This window comes from Brassica rapa, chromosome A08 (genome assembly GCF_000309985.2).
Source record: "Brassica rapa cultivar Chiifu-401-42 chromosome A08, CAAS_Brap_v3.01, whole genome shotgun sequence".
NCBI lineage: Eukaryota > Viridiplantae > Streptophyta > Magnoliopsida > Brassicales > Brassicaceae > Brassica > Brassica rapa.
The window spans coordinates 10,153,521-10,175,171 of NC_024802.2; the positions used below are offsets into that span (position 1 = coordinate 10,153,521).

The following is a 21,651-nucleotide window of genomic DNA, read 5'->3' on the forward strand; positions in this document are numbered from 1 at the left end:
TGTTAATTAAGCGGACGTTTATTTTGGGTGTTAAAGTATACGACGTCGTTTCATCACTTTGTCTGATTAAAGACAAACGACGTCGTTTATATAGCTGTGTTATTAAAAATATGGGTTTCCTACGGCTCGAACTCGTGTACTCGGGTTTAATGGTAGGGGTTTTTGCCACTGAGCTAGTGGACTTTGCGATAGATTTACGAACACAATTTCTTTTATTCTTCGAATCCGAGTTAAAGACAAATTAATGAAACGACGCGTTTTATATTAACTTTTTATTAAAAAGATGGGGTTCCATCGACTCGAACTCGTGCACTCGGGTTTAATGGTAGGGGTTTTTGCCACTGAGCTAGTGGACTTTGCAATGTATGTACGAACACAGTTTCTTTTATTCTCTTTGAATCCGAGTTAAATGAATCAAAAAGAAACGACGGCGTTTTCTCCTCCGATTGGTATAAACCCTAAATGGGCGAAATCATAAATCCAGTTCGCGATTCAAGCTCGATTCTCTTCGATCTCGTCCTTAAGAATCTCGATTCTCATCTCTCCTTCTTCGAGTATCGCATGATGAGTTCGGGTTGTGAGGATTCGTCTGTGAATACGATGGGAATTCGTGGTATCCCGGAGCAATGCGGCTGTGGTCGAAGAACTGGGATATACACATCAAAAACGAAGGTCAATCCAGGAAGAACTTTCTTTAGATGCCCAACGTTTCAAAATGTAAGTGTTTAATTTGATTGTGTTTAAGAAAAGAACATAAGATTCAATGGCTAGGTAGTCAGTGAGAAATTGTTTGAACAAAAAGATTGTGTTCATGATTTGTGTCTAGGATCACTTGTATAAATGGGTAGATGAAGCTGTCTACGAAGAGGTTCAAGATGCATTGCCAAAAGTTGAGTGCTTTGCATCAGATGTTATGAAACTTAAAATGGAGATCGAAAGCATGAAAACCGTGGAGGAAGAGTTGAAAGAAGATGTCAGGAAGGCGAGCAATGAACTTAAGAAGCTGAATGTGATCATGAAAGTGGGTTTTTCGGTGGTTTGTTTATGCGGTGTGATATGTCTTGTGTTGATCATGTTTGACAAAGCATATGGGTTGTCTATGAATAGCTACTAGGAGACTCTGTTTATGTAAGACTATGTTTATGTAAGACTCATGGTTCATGTAAGGCTATGTTTTAAGACAATGTTTCAGTAATGTTTATGTTTTACTTCTTGATTGTTTATAGAAGGACAAATGAACACACCAATGAACAGACCATCATGATGAAAACACAAAGATAATAACCGACAGTTTCAAATTAAAACAGCAGGAAGAAAAGAAAGAAAAAGGTAGTTCTAGTTCTAAAAGCATTCAGACAGAGACGCTATCATAAACAACACACAACGAAAATAAACAACACACAACGAAAGCATTCAGACAGAGACCATCATAAACAACACACAAGCATCTAAAAAAACCATCTTCCCCACGCTGCTGTCTGTGATGCTTCAGCTTGTGAGGATTGAGGAACTTCCCATCGTGATGATTGAGCTTGTGAGGATTGACCTTCTGAAGATTGAGGAACTTCCCATGCTGATGCTTGAGCTTGTGAGGATTGATTTTGTGAGGTTTGAGCTTCTGAGGATTGAGCTTGTGACTCGCCAAAGTGTAGTCCCTGCAACATATAAATGAATTGTTAGACACATTACCGAGAGCTAAAAACAATGAGATAGAAACTAAGACCCTAACCTGATATTTCCTTGGTCTGCCTCTTGGTTTCTTAGGTGGACTCTCAACAAAAGCCTTCCGACATGTATTCTTGTAGTGCCCTTCTTCTTTGCAATTAGAGCAGGTCATTACCCTGTTCGCACGACTCAGCTTGGTAGTAGACACTGTCTCATTGGTTCCCTTCTTTCGATCATGGTTTTTAGGCCTACCAGGCTTGCCATTTCGATTAGGTGGTGGAATCACACCTAATCTATTGGTCCGAGGCCACTCTATCATCCCATTTACAGGTCTGATCCCAAAACTGTAGGTTTCACGCCACTTAGAGGTTGTGTAGAAAGGAGCAACAAATTCAGAGAGTTTTCTACCCACGCCAAGGATGACCTTAGCAGCATGGATGCATGGAATACCATTCATTTGCCAGCTTCGACATGCACAAGTCTCATTCTCCAAATTCACCACGTAAGACTGGTCTCTATCTTCCACCTCAGTCTCTGGCCCAATTGCCCAACGCAGACTACATTCTTTTGACTTCTTCTCAACCCTGTCTAACTCTTTATGTGTCTTTGGGGTGAACCTAGTCTTCCTGTCCTTAGCCATCTTAGACCTATTGTAGTTCCTAGTCATACATTGGCGCCTAATCTCCTCTAACATGTCTAGCAGAGGTTTCTTCCTAGGCTCCCTGATGGTCTTGTTGAAGGACTCACACAAGTTGTTCAGATTATCATTACAGTAGGAGCCTATCTTGAAGAAAGCTCTAGACCAAGTCTCTGGCTTTGTCTTTATCAGAGATGCATGTGCGCCAGGATCATACTTCTTAAGCTCGTCCATGTTGTAGTTGAACATACCAGGAGTGTAGCTCCTTGCAATGAACCAGAAGAACCTCTGTAACCTTAGATCTTTTCCACCTTTCCTCCAGTTCTCGTAGATATGGCGACAACACTGTCTATGCTCAGCTTCTGGAAGGAGAGTATGAACTGCCTTCACTAATCCCTACAAGATCAGAAAAAAAAAAAGAAATCAGAAACAAGAATCAAACATTCATTGAGTATCATGAAAGCAAAGTGTTTACCTTTTGTTTGTCAGACATTATAACAAAGCCGTTCCCATTTTCCAATCCCAAATCCAAGGCCAAACGCTTCACAAACCAATCCCAATTTGTATCATTCTCTATCTCCACTACAGCCCAAGCAATAGGGACAATCCTATTGTCTCCATCTCTTCCAACCGCAGCCAACAACTGTCCCTTGATGTCCCATTTCAAAAAGGCTCCATCTAAGCCAATAACAGGCCTACAAGTCTTCTTCCATGCTTCCTTTTGTGCTTGGAAACACATGTAGAGTCTATAGAACCGCTGCTTGCTTCCAACCGTGGCTCCTGGTATGGTTTCAATTTCCATGGTTGATCCAGGATTGCTCCTCAATATCTCTGCTTGGTAATCCCAGATTTTATCAAAATGCTCTTCATGGGTCTTTCTCCTTTCTTTCATCACCTTCGTCTTGGCCTTAATGCATGAGTTTTCTAAAACTTCCATCTTATACTCCCTCAATATCTCAGCCTGTATCTCCTTTGCCGTGAGCTTAGGATTCAGCCTTAACCTCTCAGCAAATAGACTTGCAATTGCTGACCTCTTAAGTATCTTGGAATACCCTGTCCTCTCACACTTATGGTCATTGACGTATGTTTTTACCATCAACTTCTGTTTCCTCCTATCATACGAACAGTAGACCATCCAGGGACAAGGAGCTTCATCATCTCTCATCTCAGCGGCACATTTTGCACCCATCTTCAAGCTACTGGATCTGTAGTACTTGATGTTGTATCTGGTTTTCAGGGTATACCTCAGACAAGCATGTTTGAAGTCCTCAGCATCTGAAAATGTCTTGCCTAGCTGAAGGAGCTCCTCTGGATCAGTGTCTTCTCTGTAAGCTTGCGCAGGTCTCATCTCCTCTTCATTCTCATCATCTGATGACACAGGATCAGGGATTTTATCATCATCCCATGCATCATCATCGCCTTCGTCTTCATCAACCTCACAGTCATCATTTTTTGCTTTATCACCAAAATAAAGACTCAAATCTGTACAACCAACTTCCTCAATGCCAGCAATACCGTTCTCATCTTCCCTACCATCATCACCTATATCCCCAAATTTCTCAATCTGGAGAAATTCTTCTCTGTCATCACCATCATCACCTAGACTCCTCTCCGAGTTTACCTTCTGCTTCTTCGATTGTCTAGGAGACACAGGCGACCCGCCATATGAAGTTCCCCGCCTTGTCTTCTTCGCAACTGTTGATGCCAACATCTCAGTCTCTGGCCATTCCTCTCTGTCATCACCAGAAGGAGCCACATTTACCTTCTGCTTCTTCGAAACTCTAGGAGACAGAGTTGAACCACGCCTCGTGGCCTTCACCGGAGATGGCGACCCATATGAAGTTCCCCTCCTCGTGGTCTTCTCCGGAGATGACGCAGGCGACCCATATGAAGTTCCCCGCCTTGTCTTCGACGCCTTCGACACCTCTGTAGATGCCAACATCGATATCCCTTCAACGCTTTTACGAATCCTCGATCTCTCCGGCGATGACAAACTCACAGAAGCATCGCGTTCTCCACCCTTCTTCGACTCTTGAACCGCTTCGTCACTCCCGTAATCGAAATTCCTCATCGCTCCGAAAATCATTACCTCCCTTCCATTCCTTGTGAACTTCGTCTTTACCATCTCCTCACCATTACAAGAGAAATCCCCAAATCGATTTGAGAAATTAGGGTTACGTTCAAACACGGGTTTCATTTTGTTTGATTGAAATCAAACACATCTTTTGATCAATAAAAATAAACATGTGTGATAATCTTCCGAAAAGTCCACTAGCTCAGTGGCAAAACCCCCTTAGGACCACGAGTGCACGGGTTCGAGTCCAGCTAACAACAATTTTAATTAAGCAAAACGACGTCGTCTTGAGATTTTGTGTTTAACAAAACAACTGAATGAAACGACGTAGTTTCACTAAACGGAAGTAATTAACGGTGAGTTAACACTGTCTTAACTGTCGGTTAACGGTGTGTTAATCTGGTTAGTCAACCGTAAGTTTGTGAATTAACTAAAAAAGTCAACAAAAGATCTGGGTTTTATTGGTCAGGCTCGAGTACAGGTTTCTTTTGGCAATTCCCGCAAAGTTCAGTGTTTTTTTGGCCGATTTCTCGTTTACAAATACATTTTTAAAATTTTATTTGATTTCGTTACATAGACCCAGTTGACTTGTCGATACTAGTCTATTTATTTTACCATATCGTACAGCTAATTTTGTTATTTAATAAAAACTATATCATTATCTATACTATTATTTGCAAAGTAAATTTTTAGAATCGAGCTCTCACGTTAAAAGTTAGATTGATTAATACCGTTTATACCCTTAATGAATAAAATATATAACTAAATTAAAAAAAACGAAATTTTAATTTATCTGATTGAGTAAATTTTTGGAATCGAGCTCTCACGTTAAAAGTTAGAGTGGTTAATATCGTTTATACCTTTAATGAATAAAATATATAACTAAACTAAAAAATAAAAACAAAATTTTAATTTATTTGATTAGATAATTGATTAAAATTAATAATAGTAAGAATTATCCAAAATCTGAAAATATAATTTTAAAAAAAATAATTTATGTATATATTGTATTGTTATCTGAAAAAATCTTTTAGTAAGAATTTAAAAAGATGAATTATATAACTAAAAACAAAGATAATTAAACAAAGATAATTTATATATATATATATATATATTGTATTGTTATCTGAAAAATTATTTAAGTAAAAGCTTAAGAACATAAATTATGTAATTAAATATTAATCAAATAAAAATTTTAAAATTAAAAATATAATATTAACTTATTTAAAGATTTCTTTTGGTATACTGAATATAGTGTACAAAAAAGGGAAAATTGTTTTTTTAGATCAAAAAAATGATAACTATGTCCCTTTAAACTAATCTCATATACTTTATGTCCCATTAGGCTAATTATTTTTAAAATGGCAATAATGCCCTTAAAGTTGTAATTTTTTTTGTTTTTTTCGTTTTTTTTTTTCGTTTTTTATTAAAAAAATCGATTTTTACAAAAATATGGAAGTGAATATTCTCAAATATTTTGTTTCCATATTTTTAGGAACTGATTTCTTATCCGTAGAATACAGCTAATCTGTAGAAATCGATTTCTACAGGTTTTTAGAATTATAGTAATATGTAGATTTTGATTTCTACATGTTTTAGATTTACAGTAAATCTGTAGAAGTCGGTTTCTACGTGTTGTAGATTTATATTAATGTGTATATTTTGATTTCTTAAGATTTTAGATCGGTAGGTTAAGCGCGGAATGTGTATTCTAAATATTTTTAGAATACTCTTATTTACGTAGATTACGTATTCTAAACATTGTAGATTCAATGAAAAAGTGGATTTTGTTTTCTACTTCGTAGAATGCCATTTCTACTTTATTTAGAATATAATATGAAATTTATTATTTAAACATTTTTAGAACTGAAAAATACCACTAAGTTCATATTGGTATTTTATCAAAAGTTACTATTTTTCTAATTTTTTTTTGTTTGTAAAACTATTTATTGAATTTATTTTCAAAAATATTAAAGGGTGTTATGGGAAAAATGACACAAAATATATATTAATCTAAAGGGATATAGTTATCATTTTTTTGCTCTTAAAAAACAATTTTCCCAAAAAACTTTTCAAAAATTATGAAAATGTTTAAGTCTGCAACGCAGGCAAAACACCTAGTGATGAAATATACACCATGTGAAAATAATTTTTTTTTACAATAAAATGCTATTCAATTACATAAATTGAGTGTGGTCTAGATAATTAGAGAGTTATTCTTGGGTTCATCTCAATAGTTAAAAAAATATATTTTTAATGTCCTCAGCAAAATACTCTCTAATATTAGTATTAGAACTTAAAAAGCACAGTAAGAACTCTATAAATTAACGATGTTGGAACTATGAAAATTTATTAATTTATAAAGTTATTAATTTAGAATAATTTGCTTTTTAGATCTATATTTTTTTTGAAAAAACAGTGTAGAAAAGTGAAAAAAATTATTTGCTTCATTATATTATATATTGGTTAGTGTTTATACATTTGAGTTTTAACTATTTTTAGTATATCACTGATATAATTTATGTATATGAATACATATTATATAATACAAATTCACTTTTATACTTTTATATGTAATTCCATAAAACTAAAAAAAAATACAAATGAATTTTTTTTTTTGAAAAAACATACACAACAACAAAATTTTGTATATGTTAATATAAAATTAATATATATGGTAATTGTTAATTTATGATTTTAATAAGATCATATATTTACCTACGAGATTTCAAAGTAATATTCTTACTATTTTATCAAATAATGTTTTATTTTACACCGGTCCAAGTTGAAACCGAAATTTTTTATTAGTTTATAGTGTTTACTAATTTATCGATAATAATTCATAGAGTTTATATTGTATATTCGTTTTGGAGTAAAGTATCATATAACACAATCATCAGTCATCACGCAAGTAGGCTCCAACCAAGTTCTAGCCTTCATTATCTTTTTAAGATATTATGTATCGCCCAGACATTTTCTCTGAGGTTTAAAAATCTCAAAGAAGAAATAAATAAAATGATTGGTTTCAGCCAAGGTCGAAGACTTGGTATTTGAGTTTGGCGTTAAGGAAGACGCATGAGCAATGCTCTTAGATAAGGTTTCCGTCTTCTGATTCGTCGTGCGGGTAGAAGCCTGCTCTATACATCTAAGGATCTGAGACATGGAATACTCCATGAGGTGTCTTAGATGCGCGCGGACACACGTTAGGCAGAATAACGATCTACAAAGGTAAAACTGGCCAGCTCCTCGCAAGAAAAGACTTGCAAATCAAAACCACTGCTTCGTCTCGATATACTCACCCATATGTGGTTGATAAAGGAGAGGTATAGTAGATACCTCCACAACAAATACACCTCACACCGATGAATCCAAAAAGCTAGAACAAGGCAAAAACGAATTGACCATGACTGCAGAAAAACCACAACTCATATCTAAGGCAACCCTCGACTTAACAACAACTTATGAACCACACCTTCCACTTTCGAAACAGGAACGAAGAAACACAAATCTGAGGCCGAAGATATCCCCCTCACCCTATATATCATCAAACCAAAAGCCAAAAATCCAAAAAGAGACCCCCAAACAAGTAGCAATAGATCACAAGAGATAAAAGAGGAGAATTGGCCGGTTCTGATGTTAACAGAGCCACCGAAACCGTCCGGTTGAAAGCTTGACGGCGCTACGGCTTCTCTCTTGACAGCGCTGGACCCGAGTTAATGCAGTTTTTGAGATTTTAACAGAATTTTAGTAAAACACTTTTCATTATATATAAACCGGCTTATATACGGGTCACTAGATACATCGGTGAAATTATAGATCCAAAATAGACATGAAATATTGATTTCATCTAATTTAAATAATTTAGTTAGAAATAATGAGCACATTAAATGTTGGATAAAAGATGAAATAAGATTACAAATATAAATAAATAATAATAATGATAAATGTTAAAATAATTACATAAATATAATTTTTCTATTTATGTGTTTGCAGAAATAAAAATTACGCATATTAAAAGATAGTATATATATAATATGCCGAGTCAATGTCCGGTCCGGTTTTCAAAAGATTGCATCTATTCATAGAGTTCCTGAATCATCAAATCAGCCACAAATTTTTTTATATATTTTCTCTATATACTTAGTATTTTAACATCTACCCATAGAGTTCCGTAATCATCCAATCAGTCACAACAATTTTTTTTTCATATTTTTCTCTTTGTATCTTTTAAATTAATAATGATACATATAAATCAACAAAATAACTTTTAAATCCTACTATATAAAAGGGACTAAATTCAAGGCTTTTGGGACTATCCACCTCAGCCAAAATATTCTCATCCAAAAAGAATTAGAAATAGATGTCATTTAGAAGATAATTAACTAACATACAACTTTTAATATTTCTAGAAATTTTAAATTTGTAACTGCTAATTTATTAATAGAATCATATATCTATATTGAATTATGTTCTATTTTTAATCGTTAGACTTCAAGGGTAAATAAATTATTAATTTATAATATATATAGTTTATAACTTTATATTGTAGTTATAAATAAAGAGAAAATAATCGAGAAAAGTAAAGAATCCTACTATATAAAAGGGACTAAATTCAAGGCTTTTGGGACTATCCACCTCAGCCAAAATATTCTCATCCAAAAAGAATTAGAAATAGATGTCATTTAGAAGATAATTAACTAACATACAACTTTTAATATTTTTAGAAATTTCAAATTTGTAACTGCTAATTTATTAATAGAATCATATATCTATATTGAATTATGTTCTATTTTTAATCGTTAGACTTCAAGGGTAAATAAATTATTAATTTATAATATATATAGTTTATAACTTTATATTGTAGTTATAAATAAAGAGAAAATAATCGGGAAATGTAAAGAAGCTCATGTAAAATTATGTAATTAAAATGGTAAAATGGTGAGTATGATGAGGTGAATCTAAGAAAATTTGTTGTACAAATTATGGTGCTTTCTTCGTCCACTATAATGATTTAAAATAAAATATATATTCACATAAATAAGTCAATATTTGTTGTTTTTTTTTGGTAAGATATTAAGATTATCATTTTCGGAAAGGTTACACTGTTGTTTTTAAACAACTTATTACAGCAAGGAAACAAAAACAACCAACAACAACTCAAGGTAAAAAAAAAACCTTAAGGAAGTCTTATACAAGAAAGATAAAAAGAAGTAGATAAGAGGAGAAAGGAGAACTTGCCGGGTAAGAGAGGAGACGGTCACGCATCATACGGTCGAGAGAAGCAAGGATGACTGATGAAGGTGAGGAGACAGCTGTGAACACACGAGCATTACGCTCTTTCCACAGCAGGTAGATGGCTGACTGAAAGTAGAGCTTCATGACTAGAGTAGCATGCGCATCTGCATTGATGCGAGGTTGATTGATCCAGCTTGCAACAGAGTGTAGATCAGCCGGAGGAGAAATCCAAACTTCATGAGCAAAAAGCTCCCATATCAAGCGAGAGAAAGAGCACTCAAAGAAGAGATGATGGTGAGTCTCTATTTCAAGATTACAAAGGACACACGTTCCAGAGACATTTAACTCCCAACGCCTCAAGCGATCCTTGGTTGGCAGTCTTCTCCGCAAAGCCAGCCTTGATATAAACACATCACGTGGAATATGTTCTTTGAACCAAATAGTCTTGTGCCAATATTTATTGCTGATAGTGTTTATATTTTTTCTGACATTAGTATCCATATTTTTTAGTAAACTGATCCAAAGAGATTAGTTTGTGGAGCTAACCAAACGAGGATTATAGTGTTTACTTTAGAAAAAGTAATAGGTTGAATGATAGATGGCGTGCGTGCTTTTTCACATGAAAATCTGCACATATATTAAAATTGTAAGATTTGAATCATAGAGAAAATATAGTGTATATGACTGAAGTTGGGCCATTCCGAAACTAAAGATGGCTAAAATTCTTCTTTGTCAAAATGCATAGATGTGAATCTTATATGAATAGAGTTCTCCATTGCTTATAGCAGTGTAATAAACTCCGTGTGTAAAGGAGGAAAAATGTTATATAAGTGAAAACAAAAATTATGATTTTTTTTTCTTGTGCCTATAGACTCTTCGCAATTTGAAGAAGAAATAACATATTGTGTGAAAATCTTTGGCTCGGTCAAATTTTATAGTTGTTTAAAAAACTGTTGTTATCTGATTCATGTAATTTTTCAGTATTGATTTAAAAGCCCAAAAAACCCATATATACTGACTTTTTGATATTTTTTTCTGTGATTTGAATTTAAAAAGAGATAAAACTTTCGATAAGTTATGTAAACTCAGAACAAGTATTTAGCTTTAGAAAGCATTTACATGTTTCAAACTTATAATATATACATATATAATGTTTAAAATTATGCATATAAAACCTGTGTAAAATGTGTCTGAATATGTTTCTCTTCTTTAATGTGTTAATCGTACTATATATAACATTATTTTAAAATTTCAAAAAGTTTATCACATACAAAAAACCATCAATAAAAAAAATAATTCTCCATCTACAACAAGAAAAATGAAAAACTATAAACATATAAATTTAAATTAAGAAAAACTAACATTGAAAAGACAAGAAGTTAATGTAAAAGAAAAAACCGACAAATAATATTATAAATAATATAAATTTATAAGACACAATCCGCGCGAAGCGCGGAAAAAATCTCTAGTAATAGTATAAATAGATCATTCATGTTCAAATTACGGTGAACATAACAAAAAAAATTAAAAATAATAATTTAATATAATGACTTATATATATACTTATTTGATGAAATTCAGTCTAAATCATATAAAACATAACAAATCAACAAAATAATGTTTTAATTAACAGTATATAAAAATGACCTAGTCTAAAATCATGGAAAATATGATATTTAAACAAAATAACTTTTTAAATAATAGTTTGAACATAGGTAGATATATACAAGAAAAAATAAACTAAACAATTTATATCAAAAAATAAAATAATATGTGATAGTACTATTAACAGATTTGATAAAAATGGATCCTGCTTAAATAGATTTATAATTCGTAGGGGATGGAAAATGTGAAAACAAAAGGTTAGGGTAAAAAAAAAGAGAAGACAGACAGACAGACATTTTGTTACATTGCGAGTTAACGCATCATCTACCATTTCCAGTTGAATCGTCAACGGAGAAGACAATTTTATCTTTTAAGAAGCTCTCTTTAAAAATTAATTAAAAATAATTTAGTGGAGAAATAGCTCAAATTCGTTTTTGTCTTGTTTTCTCTCTCTCTCTCTCCCCCTCTATCTCAATTTCTGTGTGTTACAGTACTTGTTGTGAAATTCACTTTCTTCGAGAGGATCATCGGACTTGTCTTAGATGGCCGGCGTCGATTCCGGCAGGCTTATCGGCTCTGAGATTCATGGATTCCATACCCTGCAAGGTTTTTTTCTCTTAAAACCTTCTTGATCCCTGATCAATTAGTTTGACTGTTTTCTTAAATCCGAGTTTCAAAATCACCGATTCCATCTTTGTCTGGGTTCTAGACTTTCGTTTCCGATTGCTCTTGATTTGATCGCATCGCTTGTGATCTAATGCATTCAATTAGAGTTCGCCGACATTTTTTAGGATAGGGTACAACTTTGTTAGAAGAAGACTATTTGTTCATTAGGAGACTTTTCTTACCTGCTAAGTTATTTTCTTTTTTTATTTTTTTCAGTGTAAATATAATTTAGATAGATGAGTAATTTCGTCTTGAGTTTTGGTTTTGATTGTGTGTTGCAGATCTGGATATACGAACGATGTTGGAGGAAGCATACACTAGGTGGCTCCGTCCTAATGAGATCCATGCGCTCCTCTCTAACCATAACTACTTCACCATCAACGTCAAGCCTGTCCACTTACCCAAAAGTATTCTCCCATCTTTCCCCATCCTCTCTTTTTTTTTCTTAAAGTTTTCTTTTTTGCTTCGTATAGGTGGCACGATTGTGTTTTTCGACCGTAAGATGTTGAGGAACTTTAGAAAAGATGGTCATAACTGGAAGAAGAAGAAGGATGGCAAGACTATTAAGGAAGCTCACGAACACCTTAAAGTGAGCGTCTTTCACTTCACTGACGAGCGTTTGACAGATAATTTTATATGCTCTCTTGTTGTGATGTTATTGTTCAATCTCCAGGTTGGTAATGAGGAAAGGATCCATGTTTACTATGCCCACGGTGATGATAACCCTACCTTTGTTCGAAGGTGTTACTGGCTATTGGACAAGTATGTGGCAGCCAAATATTGTTCACTTGATCATGCCTTCTTTCCCCTGCTTTTTTTCTCATGATTTTGAGTAAATAATTCATCTCTTCAGGTCTCAGGAGCACATAGTTCTTGTCCACTATCGTGAGACGCATGAGGTTTTTTTACCTGTTCTCAGCTTTTTCTGATTTTTTTTTTTTTTGGTTAGGATGATGCATTGATGTTGTTTCAATAGGTTAGGGCCTTCTCTTGGAATATTTTAGTAGCAAACTACAATATTCGTTTGCAGCCCTCTGAAATTTTTTGGTAAAACAGGTTCAGGCAGCTCCAGCAACACCTGGGAACTCGTACTCAAGTTCGACCACTGACCACGTATCAGCAAAACCTGTTACTGAAGATATTAATTCTGGTGTCCGTAATGCTTGTAATACAGGTGAGAAGTTGTCTCCTCTCCTGCTGATCTTGAGCTTTTGCTATTCAAAGTTTTGGTGTATATTGGCAATTTTCTGTACTATTCAGAATTTTTTAGTGTATATTGAAATATGTTCATCATTTGGAGTTCTCTTAGATGGCTGGACATTGATCACAGTTCTTTTTTTTATTTTATTTTTGTTTTCGGGTTTAAAGCACGCAGCAACAGTCTGGTTGCTAGAAATCATGAGATTAGCCTTCATGAGATCAACACACTTGATTGGGATGAGCTTCTAGTAGAAACAGGTATGACCAACCAGTCTTCACCAACACAAGGTACTTATATCACTTGACCTTAACCTTCATAAGTTAACTAACATCTTCCAAAAATATAATATTATCTGCTTGTTTTTGAAAAGGGAGCGATGAGATGATGCTTAAAAGCATTTGAATTTTTACTTTCGTTTGTATCTCTGCAGACGATGTGTTATACTTCACTGAACAGCTCCAAACTGCGGCTATGGGATCTGCACAGCAGGTGAGTGAAATATCTGTTTCAAGTCTGTAAGAGGCTTTGCCTGTCTTGCTGTTCACCATTTTTCCGCCTTGTTTATTGTGCAGGGGAATCACCATGCAGTCTACAACGGATCAACAGATATACCATCATACCTCGGTCTTGGGGACCCTGTTTATCAAAATAACAGTCCATGTGGCGCACGAGAATTTTCTAGTCAGCACTTGCACTGTGTAGTAGATCCAAATCAACAGACAAGGGATTCCAGTGCAACAGTTGCTGATGAACAGGGTGATGCTTTGCTTAATAACGGTTATGGAAGTCAGGAAAGTTTTGGAAAATGGGTAAACAACTTCATAAGTGACTCTCCTGGTTCAGTGGACGATCCTTCACTTGAAGCTGTATATACACCTGGACAGGAATCATCTGCTCCTCCTGCTGTAGTTCATTCTCAGTCTAACATACCAGAGCAAGTATTCAACATCACTGATGTTTCACCTGCCTGGGCCTACTCGACAGAGAAAACAAAGGTTTCTAGTACTACTTTCCCTTATCATCTCACCATTGGTTGGTCCTATAAGTAAATCTAACCATTTTCATGTTAATCTTGCAGATTCTTGTAACTGGGTTCTTTCACGACAGCTTCCAACATTTTGGAAGATCAAACCTCTTCTGCATTTGTGGAGAGTTGCGTGTCCCCGCAGAATTTCTCCAGATGGGGGTATATCGTTGCTTTCTTCCCCCTCAATCTCCTGGGATAGTGAACCTTTATCTAAGTGCGGATGGGACCAAACCGATCAGCCAATTATTCAGCTTCGAACACCGGTCAGTTCCAGTTATTGAAAAAGTCGTTCCTCAAGAGGACCAGCTGTACAAGTGGGAAGAATTTGAGTTCCAAGTCAGACTATCTCATCTTCTGTTCACTTCTTCGAGCAAAATCAGCGTTTTCTCAAGCAGAATCTCAGCTGATAACCTGCTAGAGGCTAAAAAACTAGCTAGCAGGACTTCCCATCTCTTAAACAGCTGGGCGTATTTAATGAAGTCAATCCAGGCGAATGAGTTGCCGTTTGATCAAGCAAGGGACCATCTCTTTGAGCTCACTCTGAAAAATAGGCTGAAGGAGTGGCTTTTGGAGAAAGTGATCGAAAACCGCAACACGAAGGAGTATGACTCTAAAGGCCTTGGAGTGATCCACCTTTGTGCTGTCCTTGGATACACTTGGTCGATCCTTCTCTTCTCCTGGGCAAATATATCGTTGGATTTCCGTGATAAGCATGGTTGGACCGCTCTTCATTGGGCAGCATACTATGGAAGGTAAAATAACTTGCATCTTTATAGTAACACGAGGTTCTTTTGCATATCCTCTTTTCGTTTTAGTAACTTCTTTTCCATGTTTTACTCTTTGAAAGGGAGAAAATGGTGGCTGCTCTTCTGTCTGCCGGGGCAAGGCCTAACTTGGTGACAGACCCGACTAAGGAATACCTCGGCGGCTGCACAGCGGCTGATATTGCACAGCAGAAAGGTTACGAGGGTTTAGCAGCTTTTCTTGCAGAGAAATGTCTTGTAGCACAGTTCAGAGACATGAAAATGGCTGGAAACATCAGTGGTAACCTTGAGGGCGTCAAAGCAGAGACGTCAACAAACCCAGGGCATTCAAATGAAGAGGAGCAGAGCCTGAAGGACACTCTGGCGGCATACAGAACCGCTGCAGAGGCGGCTGCACGGATCCAGGGGGCCTTCAGAGAGCACGAGCTCAAAGTCAGGTCAAAGGCGGTTAGGTTTGCTAGCAAAGAAGAAGAGGCCAAAAACATAATAGCCGCTATGAAGATTCAGCATGCGTTTCGAAATTACGAGACTCGTAGGAAGATTGCAGCCGCTGCTCGGATTCAGTACAGGTTCCAAACATGGAAAATGAGGCGGGAGTTTTTGAACATGCGGAAAAAGGCAATTAAGATCCAGGTAAAAAAAAGATTATGTTGCCATCAAACTCTGTAAGACTGCTCTTTGCTGCTTTAGAATACACTAAAGATGATTTTGTTTTACGGTGGTGCAGGCTGTGTTTAGGGGGTTCCAAGTAAGAAGACAGTACCAGAAGATAACATGGTCGGTGGGAGTTCTTGAGAAGGCGATTCTGAGGTGGAGACTCAAGAGAAGAGGATTCAGAGGGCTTCAGGTTAGCCAACCTGAGGAGAAGGAAGGCACTGAAGCGGTGGAGGATTTCTACAAGACAAGCCAGAAACAAGCAGAGGATCGGCTAGAGAGATCAGTGGTTCGAGTCCAGGCCATGTTCCGGTCCAAGAAGGCTCAGCAAGATTACAGAAGGATGAAACTGGCTCATGAAGAAGCTCAGGTGAAATTACTTTTGTTTCTTTCTATTTTCTTAACTCGCTATATATAATCTATTTCAAAAACATGACACAGTTTCACTTATAAATGTGTAACATGTGACAGCTGGAGTATGATGGGATGCAAGAGCTTAATCAGATGGATATTGAGAGCTGAATTTCATATTAAAGAGAAGTGTTGTGGTATTACAAGTAAAATCTGTGTAAATGACAAGAGGCAATTTCGGCCTTTTTGAAGCTGTTTGTTAGCATGGTAAAATCAATTCTGGAGGTGGGAGATTTTGCTTAGAGGCGTCTTGTCATCAGTCTTTTGTTTGGAAGACGATGTTAGTTTCTGTAATGTGTTATGTGACTTATGTTCAATAAACAATCTAAGATATAATAAGAAGACAGAAAAAAAAAACATGAAACAAATATACGTGAAATCCAGAGAATACAAGTGCAAGTCTTCTTCCACAAAACTTTGGTTAAATGCTGTTTTCGAATTCTGGGTGGTGCTTACACTCTGTGCCGATGTTGAGTTGGACTTTTGACCTGAAATAAATAGGAGTTGCTTCTAGTCGAGATTTGATTTCTAGGTCCAGTCCAGTGGGTGGGCTTTTATCTACAGTTTGAAGTTAGTCTTTTGCAACAAGATACACGTTGGAAAAAAAAACGAAAAAGAGCGGTGAACAGTTCGAACATCACACTCCGACACGTGTGGAGAAGTAAAACACGTGTCAAGGGAGTGGCAAAGCTCTCTCTGATCTGTTCCAAAAACTTTTCCTTGCTTGTTGTGAAGAGAGAAGTATTAACAAAGAAGCAAAGAAAAATAAGTGATAGAGAGAAGAAACAAAAAATGGACAAGAGTGGAGGAAAAAAGGTGATGAATGAGATAAGGAGCTTTCAGAAGGCAAATTTGTTCGATCTTGGCCATCCTCTTATCAACCGCATCGCTGACTCGTTCGTCAAAGCCTCCGGTATAAGTAATTTTAGTATTTCATGTATTGTGTAAATATATTTAAGATGGCATATTTGTATTAACATAGCTTAAGATGGATTATTTTTGAAGGTCCGCACGTGTATGCGTGTTATCACATGTCTTGTGTCGAAATGTGTTCGTGTGTTGAGCAAATGCAAGAGACAAAGTATGGTCAATAAGCTTGTGTTTTAGAATTAGTTATCTAAGGTTTGGTCTTGTGGTACCGTTATGATTATCTTCCTCCATGTGATCTCCACTCCACCTTGACAATCGACAGTCCCTGGTTTCCAAAATCTTCTTTTGTAGCTGTTCGATATTGATGCATGTGACGTGTTGCGAAGTGATTTTGCTTTTGGAGTTTCAAATCTGGCGTCCCCTATCTGAGCTTTGTCACAAGGGATTGGCTTCTTCACGTGGTGGTTGTCTTGTTCTTTGTCTTGGTGACCATTCTCGCTAATGTATCGCTCGGTGGTCTTTGTCGGAGCTGGTGTTTTGGTAGGGTTAAGGAAAATATCCGAATCTGAAAAATTGAACAGATCGACCCAAAAAATTTATACCGTACACCCGAAAATATCTGAATCACAGTTATATTTTTAAATACATTAATTATTTTTACATAATATTTAAAAATATTCAGAATTTTCCTAAAAACTTGGAAATATCTACATACCTAAAATAAATATTTTTAAATAGTAAAGTTACTTAAGGTAGTAAGTATCGAGTCTCACAACATTGAAGGTTGAATGCTGAATATTACGAGAGACTTGTACTATCAATTATTGTACTTGCTTCTAAAAAAATTATTGATCTTGCTTATTCCTCTCTCAAATACATATTACCAAGGCAACTGTTGTGATGTTATATATTTAGAGTTAGATGATCTTGTAATTAGTTAGAGATAACTCTTTAAGTTAAGTCGGTATTTTGAGATAAGCCTAATAGGTAATCTCTTGTAAAGTATATATGAGGACGTTCAACCTCTGAATCGATCCACACATACATTCACCAAAACCATGTTTACACAAATATTCACCAAAATCTTGTTTACAGTAGCAATCTTAAGCTTTGATTAGCAGAGCTGATGGCAAAGTATTAACACTATGCTGTAGAAGCATTATGCTATCGAAGCAGTATGTTTTTTATAAATGCAATTAATACAGTGATTGGTAGAACAGTAAATGATTTATATATAAAATTATCATATAAAATTATCATATAAAATTAGTATATGATATGTAATTATAGTTTATTGCTGAAAAATATAGATATATTTTATTTATAATATATATTTAATTAATTTTTATATTTTTATTAACGATAATGAATTATATTTAATTTTATTGAAAAATAAATTTTATTTTTATTTTTTAAAAATTAGAAAGATTATTTAAATTTGTTTAAAGTTTTATTTTTTTAAATTTAAAATTTAATTTTAAAATTTTTGGTTTTAATATATATATTTTTTTAAATAATAATTTTCATTTAAATGTTTAATTTTTTAAAAAATAATTAAATTTATATTTTAAAAATTATATAGTTTGATATAAATATAATTTGTGATACTATTATATAAAAGCAATTAATTATATTAATTTATTTTAATGATTTTATATATTGTGATATTATTATATAAAATAAGTTAATCCTATTAAATTCTTTTAATGATTTTATATATTCTAAATGTAGATAATCTGACAAAAACTTCATATGAAAACATTGAGCGAGAACATTTGGAGAGCATTTGCATCATCTAAATGCTAAAAAATTGTTGATTGTAGATCCCTAATATTAGTCTGATGATTCCTCTCAGTGTCTAGGCTCAGCTTGTTGAAAAAGAAAGATAAGTGGAAATTATAAATAATAATATAAATAACATATTTGCACTAAATATAACAAAAAGTGTTAAATTTATTTAGAACATAATTTAATTTTATTAAAGTCAAATATTTGTACTACGATAGAAAAAAGAGAATTAAGCATTCTCTTCGAAGATAACCATAAACTATAATAGCAAAAAAATAGATACAATAAATTTTTCATGAGAGAGAGAGAGAGGCATTTATATAAGCTTATTGCAACTTTAATTTATATCTTAAATATATAAACCATTTTGGTTTGGATTACCAAAACTTAAAAACCAATTAATATATATATTAGTTGATAGGAGAAACTATCCCAAGTGATTTCCATTACATATATGCGATCTAGTATTTTTTCAACCTTGAAAGTATCACATATTTATGGAAAGACTCTGAATAATTTCCAGAGGAGTGGGTCACGGATGGATTCTCACTCCGGAGATAACCATAAACTATAATAGAAAAAAATATATATATGATAATTCTTCATGAGAGAGAGAGTACTGTTCTATATTTAGTGACCATATAATATAAAATAAAATAAAATATTTTTATTTAAAATTTATTATATCTTTTAAGAAAATATTTATCTTTTGCAAAAATATATATTCTTGAAAATCTTATGATATTATGTATGACGTTAGTTAACCATATTTTTGCTTTTAAAATATTTATTTATCATCATTTGATTAAAAATTAAAAATATGTGTTAATCTATTAAATTTTCAAATGTCGGTTTGAAACTTTTCAAACTATGGCATATGTATAAAAATGTAGTATTCTATAAAATTGATACAGAATAGAACTTAATTTTTTTTATTAAATTTTGTTTTATTAGTTTATTGAAAAATATATGTCGGTTTGAAAATTTTCAAACTATGGCATATGTATAATAAATATATCTATGTTTTTTCTAATACAATTGCTTGTGATTACATTAGTAGAAATATTATAAGATCAAATGAAATTAGATGGGAAGAAAAAAGAGATAACAAGGAAGAAAGAGAAAGATAAAGGGTAAATATTGAATAGAGATAGAAATAGTAATATTACATAATACGTAATATGGTTATTAATTGTCAAATTATAATTTATATTTTAAGCATACATATATTCTGTAAATTAATATCAAATAAAAATATGAAATGACCCATATATGAAAACTAATCAATATGAAGATTAGTTTTTAGATATAACCTAATAGGTTTTGAAAACCCTTGTTGGGTTTCTCTCTTCCCTCTTTCCCCTCTAGTATCTTTCACGTAGAAGTTTTGAGAGAAATTCTTGTTTATTCTGATAATCGTTCATATTAGAATTTTGTTTTTTTTTTATGTGATATAGTTTTGATGTTTTGATCGATTGTATATTTTTATGCTTGTTGGATCCTTACTTCGCTTGGAGATTCTGTTTTGTTTTGTTTGAATAATTCTGAAGAGTTTGGATCTTGCCTTCTCAAGCTCCTTTTGAGGTTCTTTAAATCCAGATGAAATGAAATTGATTCTCTTTTGCTGTCTTTCAAGAAAGTGTAAATCTTACTGTTTTGCAGGAGCCGCTGATTTGGCTTTGGAGTCAAGTGAATTGTGAGAAAGATGAATAGAGTATTGATTCAAATCGATTAAGTTGGGGTTTGATTTTAGTAGATGGCTTTTCAGGTGAAAACCCTCCTGGCAAAATTATAAACTTCAACTGTTAGAGTTTTATACAGTTCTTAATGTCCCATCAATTTTAGAATCAATCTTCAGGACTGGTTGAAGAAAAGAGCTTCGTTGGTGTTACATGGAGCATATGATTTTCCAACCTCACGGAAGAGGACAAGTTGCTGATGAAGGATGTTTACATCGGAAAGACTTTACGTCGGGATGAGGTGTCCGGTGATACTATCACCGTACGGAGTCCACTTGTTGCGTGATGCCCTTAGAGCATGTTCAATGGTAAAATTCTTAAATGTCTCTTAAGTGGGGTCAGAGAGAGAAAGACAAACAAAAGATGAAGAAGTAGTGGAAGCAACGTCCCTTCTTTTGCTTAAGTAAGGTACGTCCCTCCTCTTTTCTTCTTTTTCTTCTTTATTTTAATTGTAATTATGCTTAACAACCCTTCTTTAAGGGACCCCAATAAACCTGCTCTTAGTTTCCTACATGTATTTAATATTGTTTTTGTTTAAACAGGGAAATGGGGTACAAAAATATGATGTAATGGGTCATTGGCTGTTATAATACTTACTTGGCCTTTTCATATAAATGAAACAGTTGGCAAAAAAAAATTTCTAGATACAGTAAAAAATCTATAAATTAATAATGTTTGGACTATAGCATTTTATTAATTTATAGAGTTATTAATTTACAAAAAGTTATATTTGTTAGATTTTTATATTTTAATATATGTTTTAAGAAAATACTTTTTTACTGTAAATACATTAACTAAATTTCGAATGCGACTTTTTAATCTGGATTTTATTATATTATTTAGTGTATATAAATATGTTTCGTAGAATTTAAATATGGTTTAGATATAATTTTACTAAATATCATCAAAATATATTGAAATATTAAAAAAATATAAAAATACTTTCATTATGAATATAAAAATAATGCAATGGTTTGTTTGTACTTATATAAAACTAATATACATATAGGTTATTAATTTATGATTTTAGAGGGATCAAATATTTATATACGATTTTCTAAAAAAATATTATTTTATTATTGAAAAAATTACCTTAACTAATCTACATATTATAAGAAATAACTAGAGTAGCCCGTCAAATTCGTTATTACTCACATCCCCAAGATTATATTTGCGAAATGATTTTGCCACATGTCCTTTCTACAATCAATTTTACAAAACAAATATGACATGGCTAATAAAATTGATGACATGTCTTATAACTTAATATGACATAGACAATTGCATTTATGTTAATTTATATTTTTGGTAAACT

The 21,651-nt window shown here is 33.7% G+C and overlaps 3 protein-coding genes across 6 annotated transcripts in view; 2 read left to right on the forward strand and 1 right to left on the reverse strand.

Moving 5' to 3' along the window:
- Positions 1–5,191, reverse strand: part of LOC117127247 — a 28,039-nt gene extending 22,848 nt beyond the window's left edge. Inside the window, exons 1-3 of one of the 3 annotated variants that reach the window (XM_033276922.1) lie at positions 2,778–5,191; positions 1,730–2,698; positions 1,315–1,655 (exon numbers count right to left, since the gene is read on the reverse strand). In XM_033276922.1, coding sequence (XP_033132813.1) covers positions 1,449–1,655; positions 1,730–2,698; positions 2,778–4,499 — 2,898 coding nt within the window. In that variant the 5' untranslated portion in view covers positions 4,500–5,191 and the 3' untranslated portion in view covers positions 1,315–1,448. Of the gene's footprint in view, positions 1–1,314; positions 2,699–2,777 lie in introns of those variants that run through there. The other 2 variants (XM_033276923.1, XM_033276921.1) reach the window with 2 other exon arrangements.
- Positions 52–1,313, forward strand: LOC108869850 (uncharacterized protein At1g43920, Chloroplastic-like). Its single transcript, XM_033276924.1, has 2 exons — positions 52–717; positions 827–1,313. Exons 1-2 carry the CDS (start codon positions 463–465, stop codon positions 1,112–1,114), a joined length of 543 nt encoding a protein of 180 aa, XP_033132815.1. The 5' UTR covers positions 52–462; the 3' UTR covers positions 1,115–1,313.
- A 6,349-nt stretch (positions 5,192–11,540) lies between the features above and the next one.
- Positions 11,541–16,309, forward strand: LOC103833552 (calmodulin-binding transcription activator 5). Of its 2 annotated transcripts, none has more exons than XM_009109638.3 (13): positions 11,541–11,822; positions 12,164–12,289; positions 12,356–12,471; positions 12,556–12,644; positions 12,736–12,781; positions 12,939–13,056; positions 13,251–13,370; positions 13,514–13,572; positions 13,656–14,078; positions 14,162–14,862; positions 14,958–15,507; positions 15,602–15,898; positions 16,000–16,309. In XM_009109638.3, exons 1-13 carry the CDS (start codon positions 11,759–11,761, stop codon positions 16,048–16,050), a joined length of 2,760 nt encoding a protein of 919 aa, XP_009107886.2. In that variant the 5' UTR covers positions 11,541–11,758; the 3' UTR covers positions 16,051–16,309. The 2 variants fall into 2 exon arrangements, with proteins under 2 accessions (XP_009107886.2, XP_009107887.2); XM_009109639.3 differs by having other exon boundaries at positions 13,251–13,340.
- The last annotated feature ends 5,342 nt before the right edge of the window (positions 16,310–21,651 follow it).

Coding starts and splice junctions, on each gene's coding strand:
- LOC103833552 (XM_009109638.3), top strand. CDS start 11,759: ATGGCCGGCGTCGATTCCGGCAGGCTTATCGGCTCTGAGATTCATGGA. Junction 11,823..12,163: donor TGGATTCCATACCCTGCAAG/GTTTTTTTCTCT, acceptor TGTGTGTTGCAG/ATCTGGATATACGAACGATG. Junction 13,371..13,513: donor CCAGTCTTCACCAACACAAG/GTACTTATATCA, acceptor GTATCTCTGCAG/ACGATGTGTTATACTTCACT.
- LOC108869850 (XM_033276924.1), top strand. CDS start 463: ATGGGCGAAATCATAAATCCAGTTCGCGATTCAAGCTCGATTCTCTTC. Junction 718..826: donor GATGCCCAACGTTTCAAAAT/GTAAGTGTTTAA, acceptor ATTTGTGTCTAG/GATCACTTGTATAAATGGGT.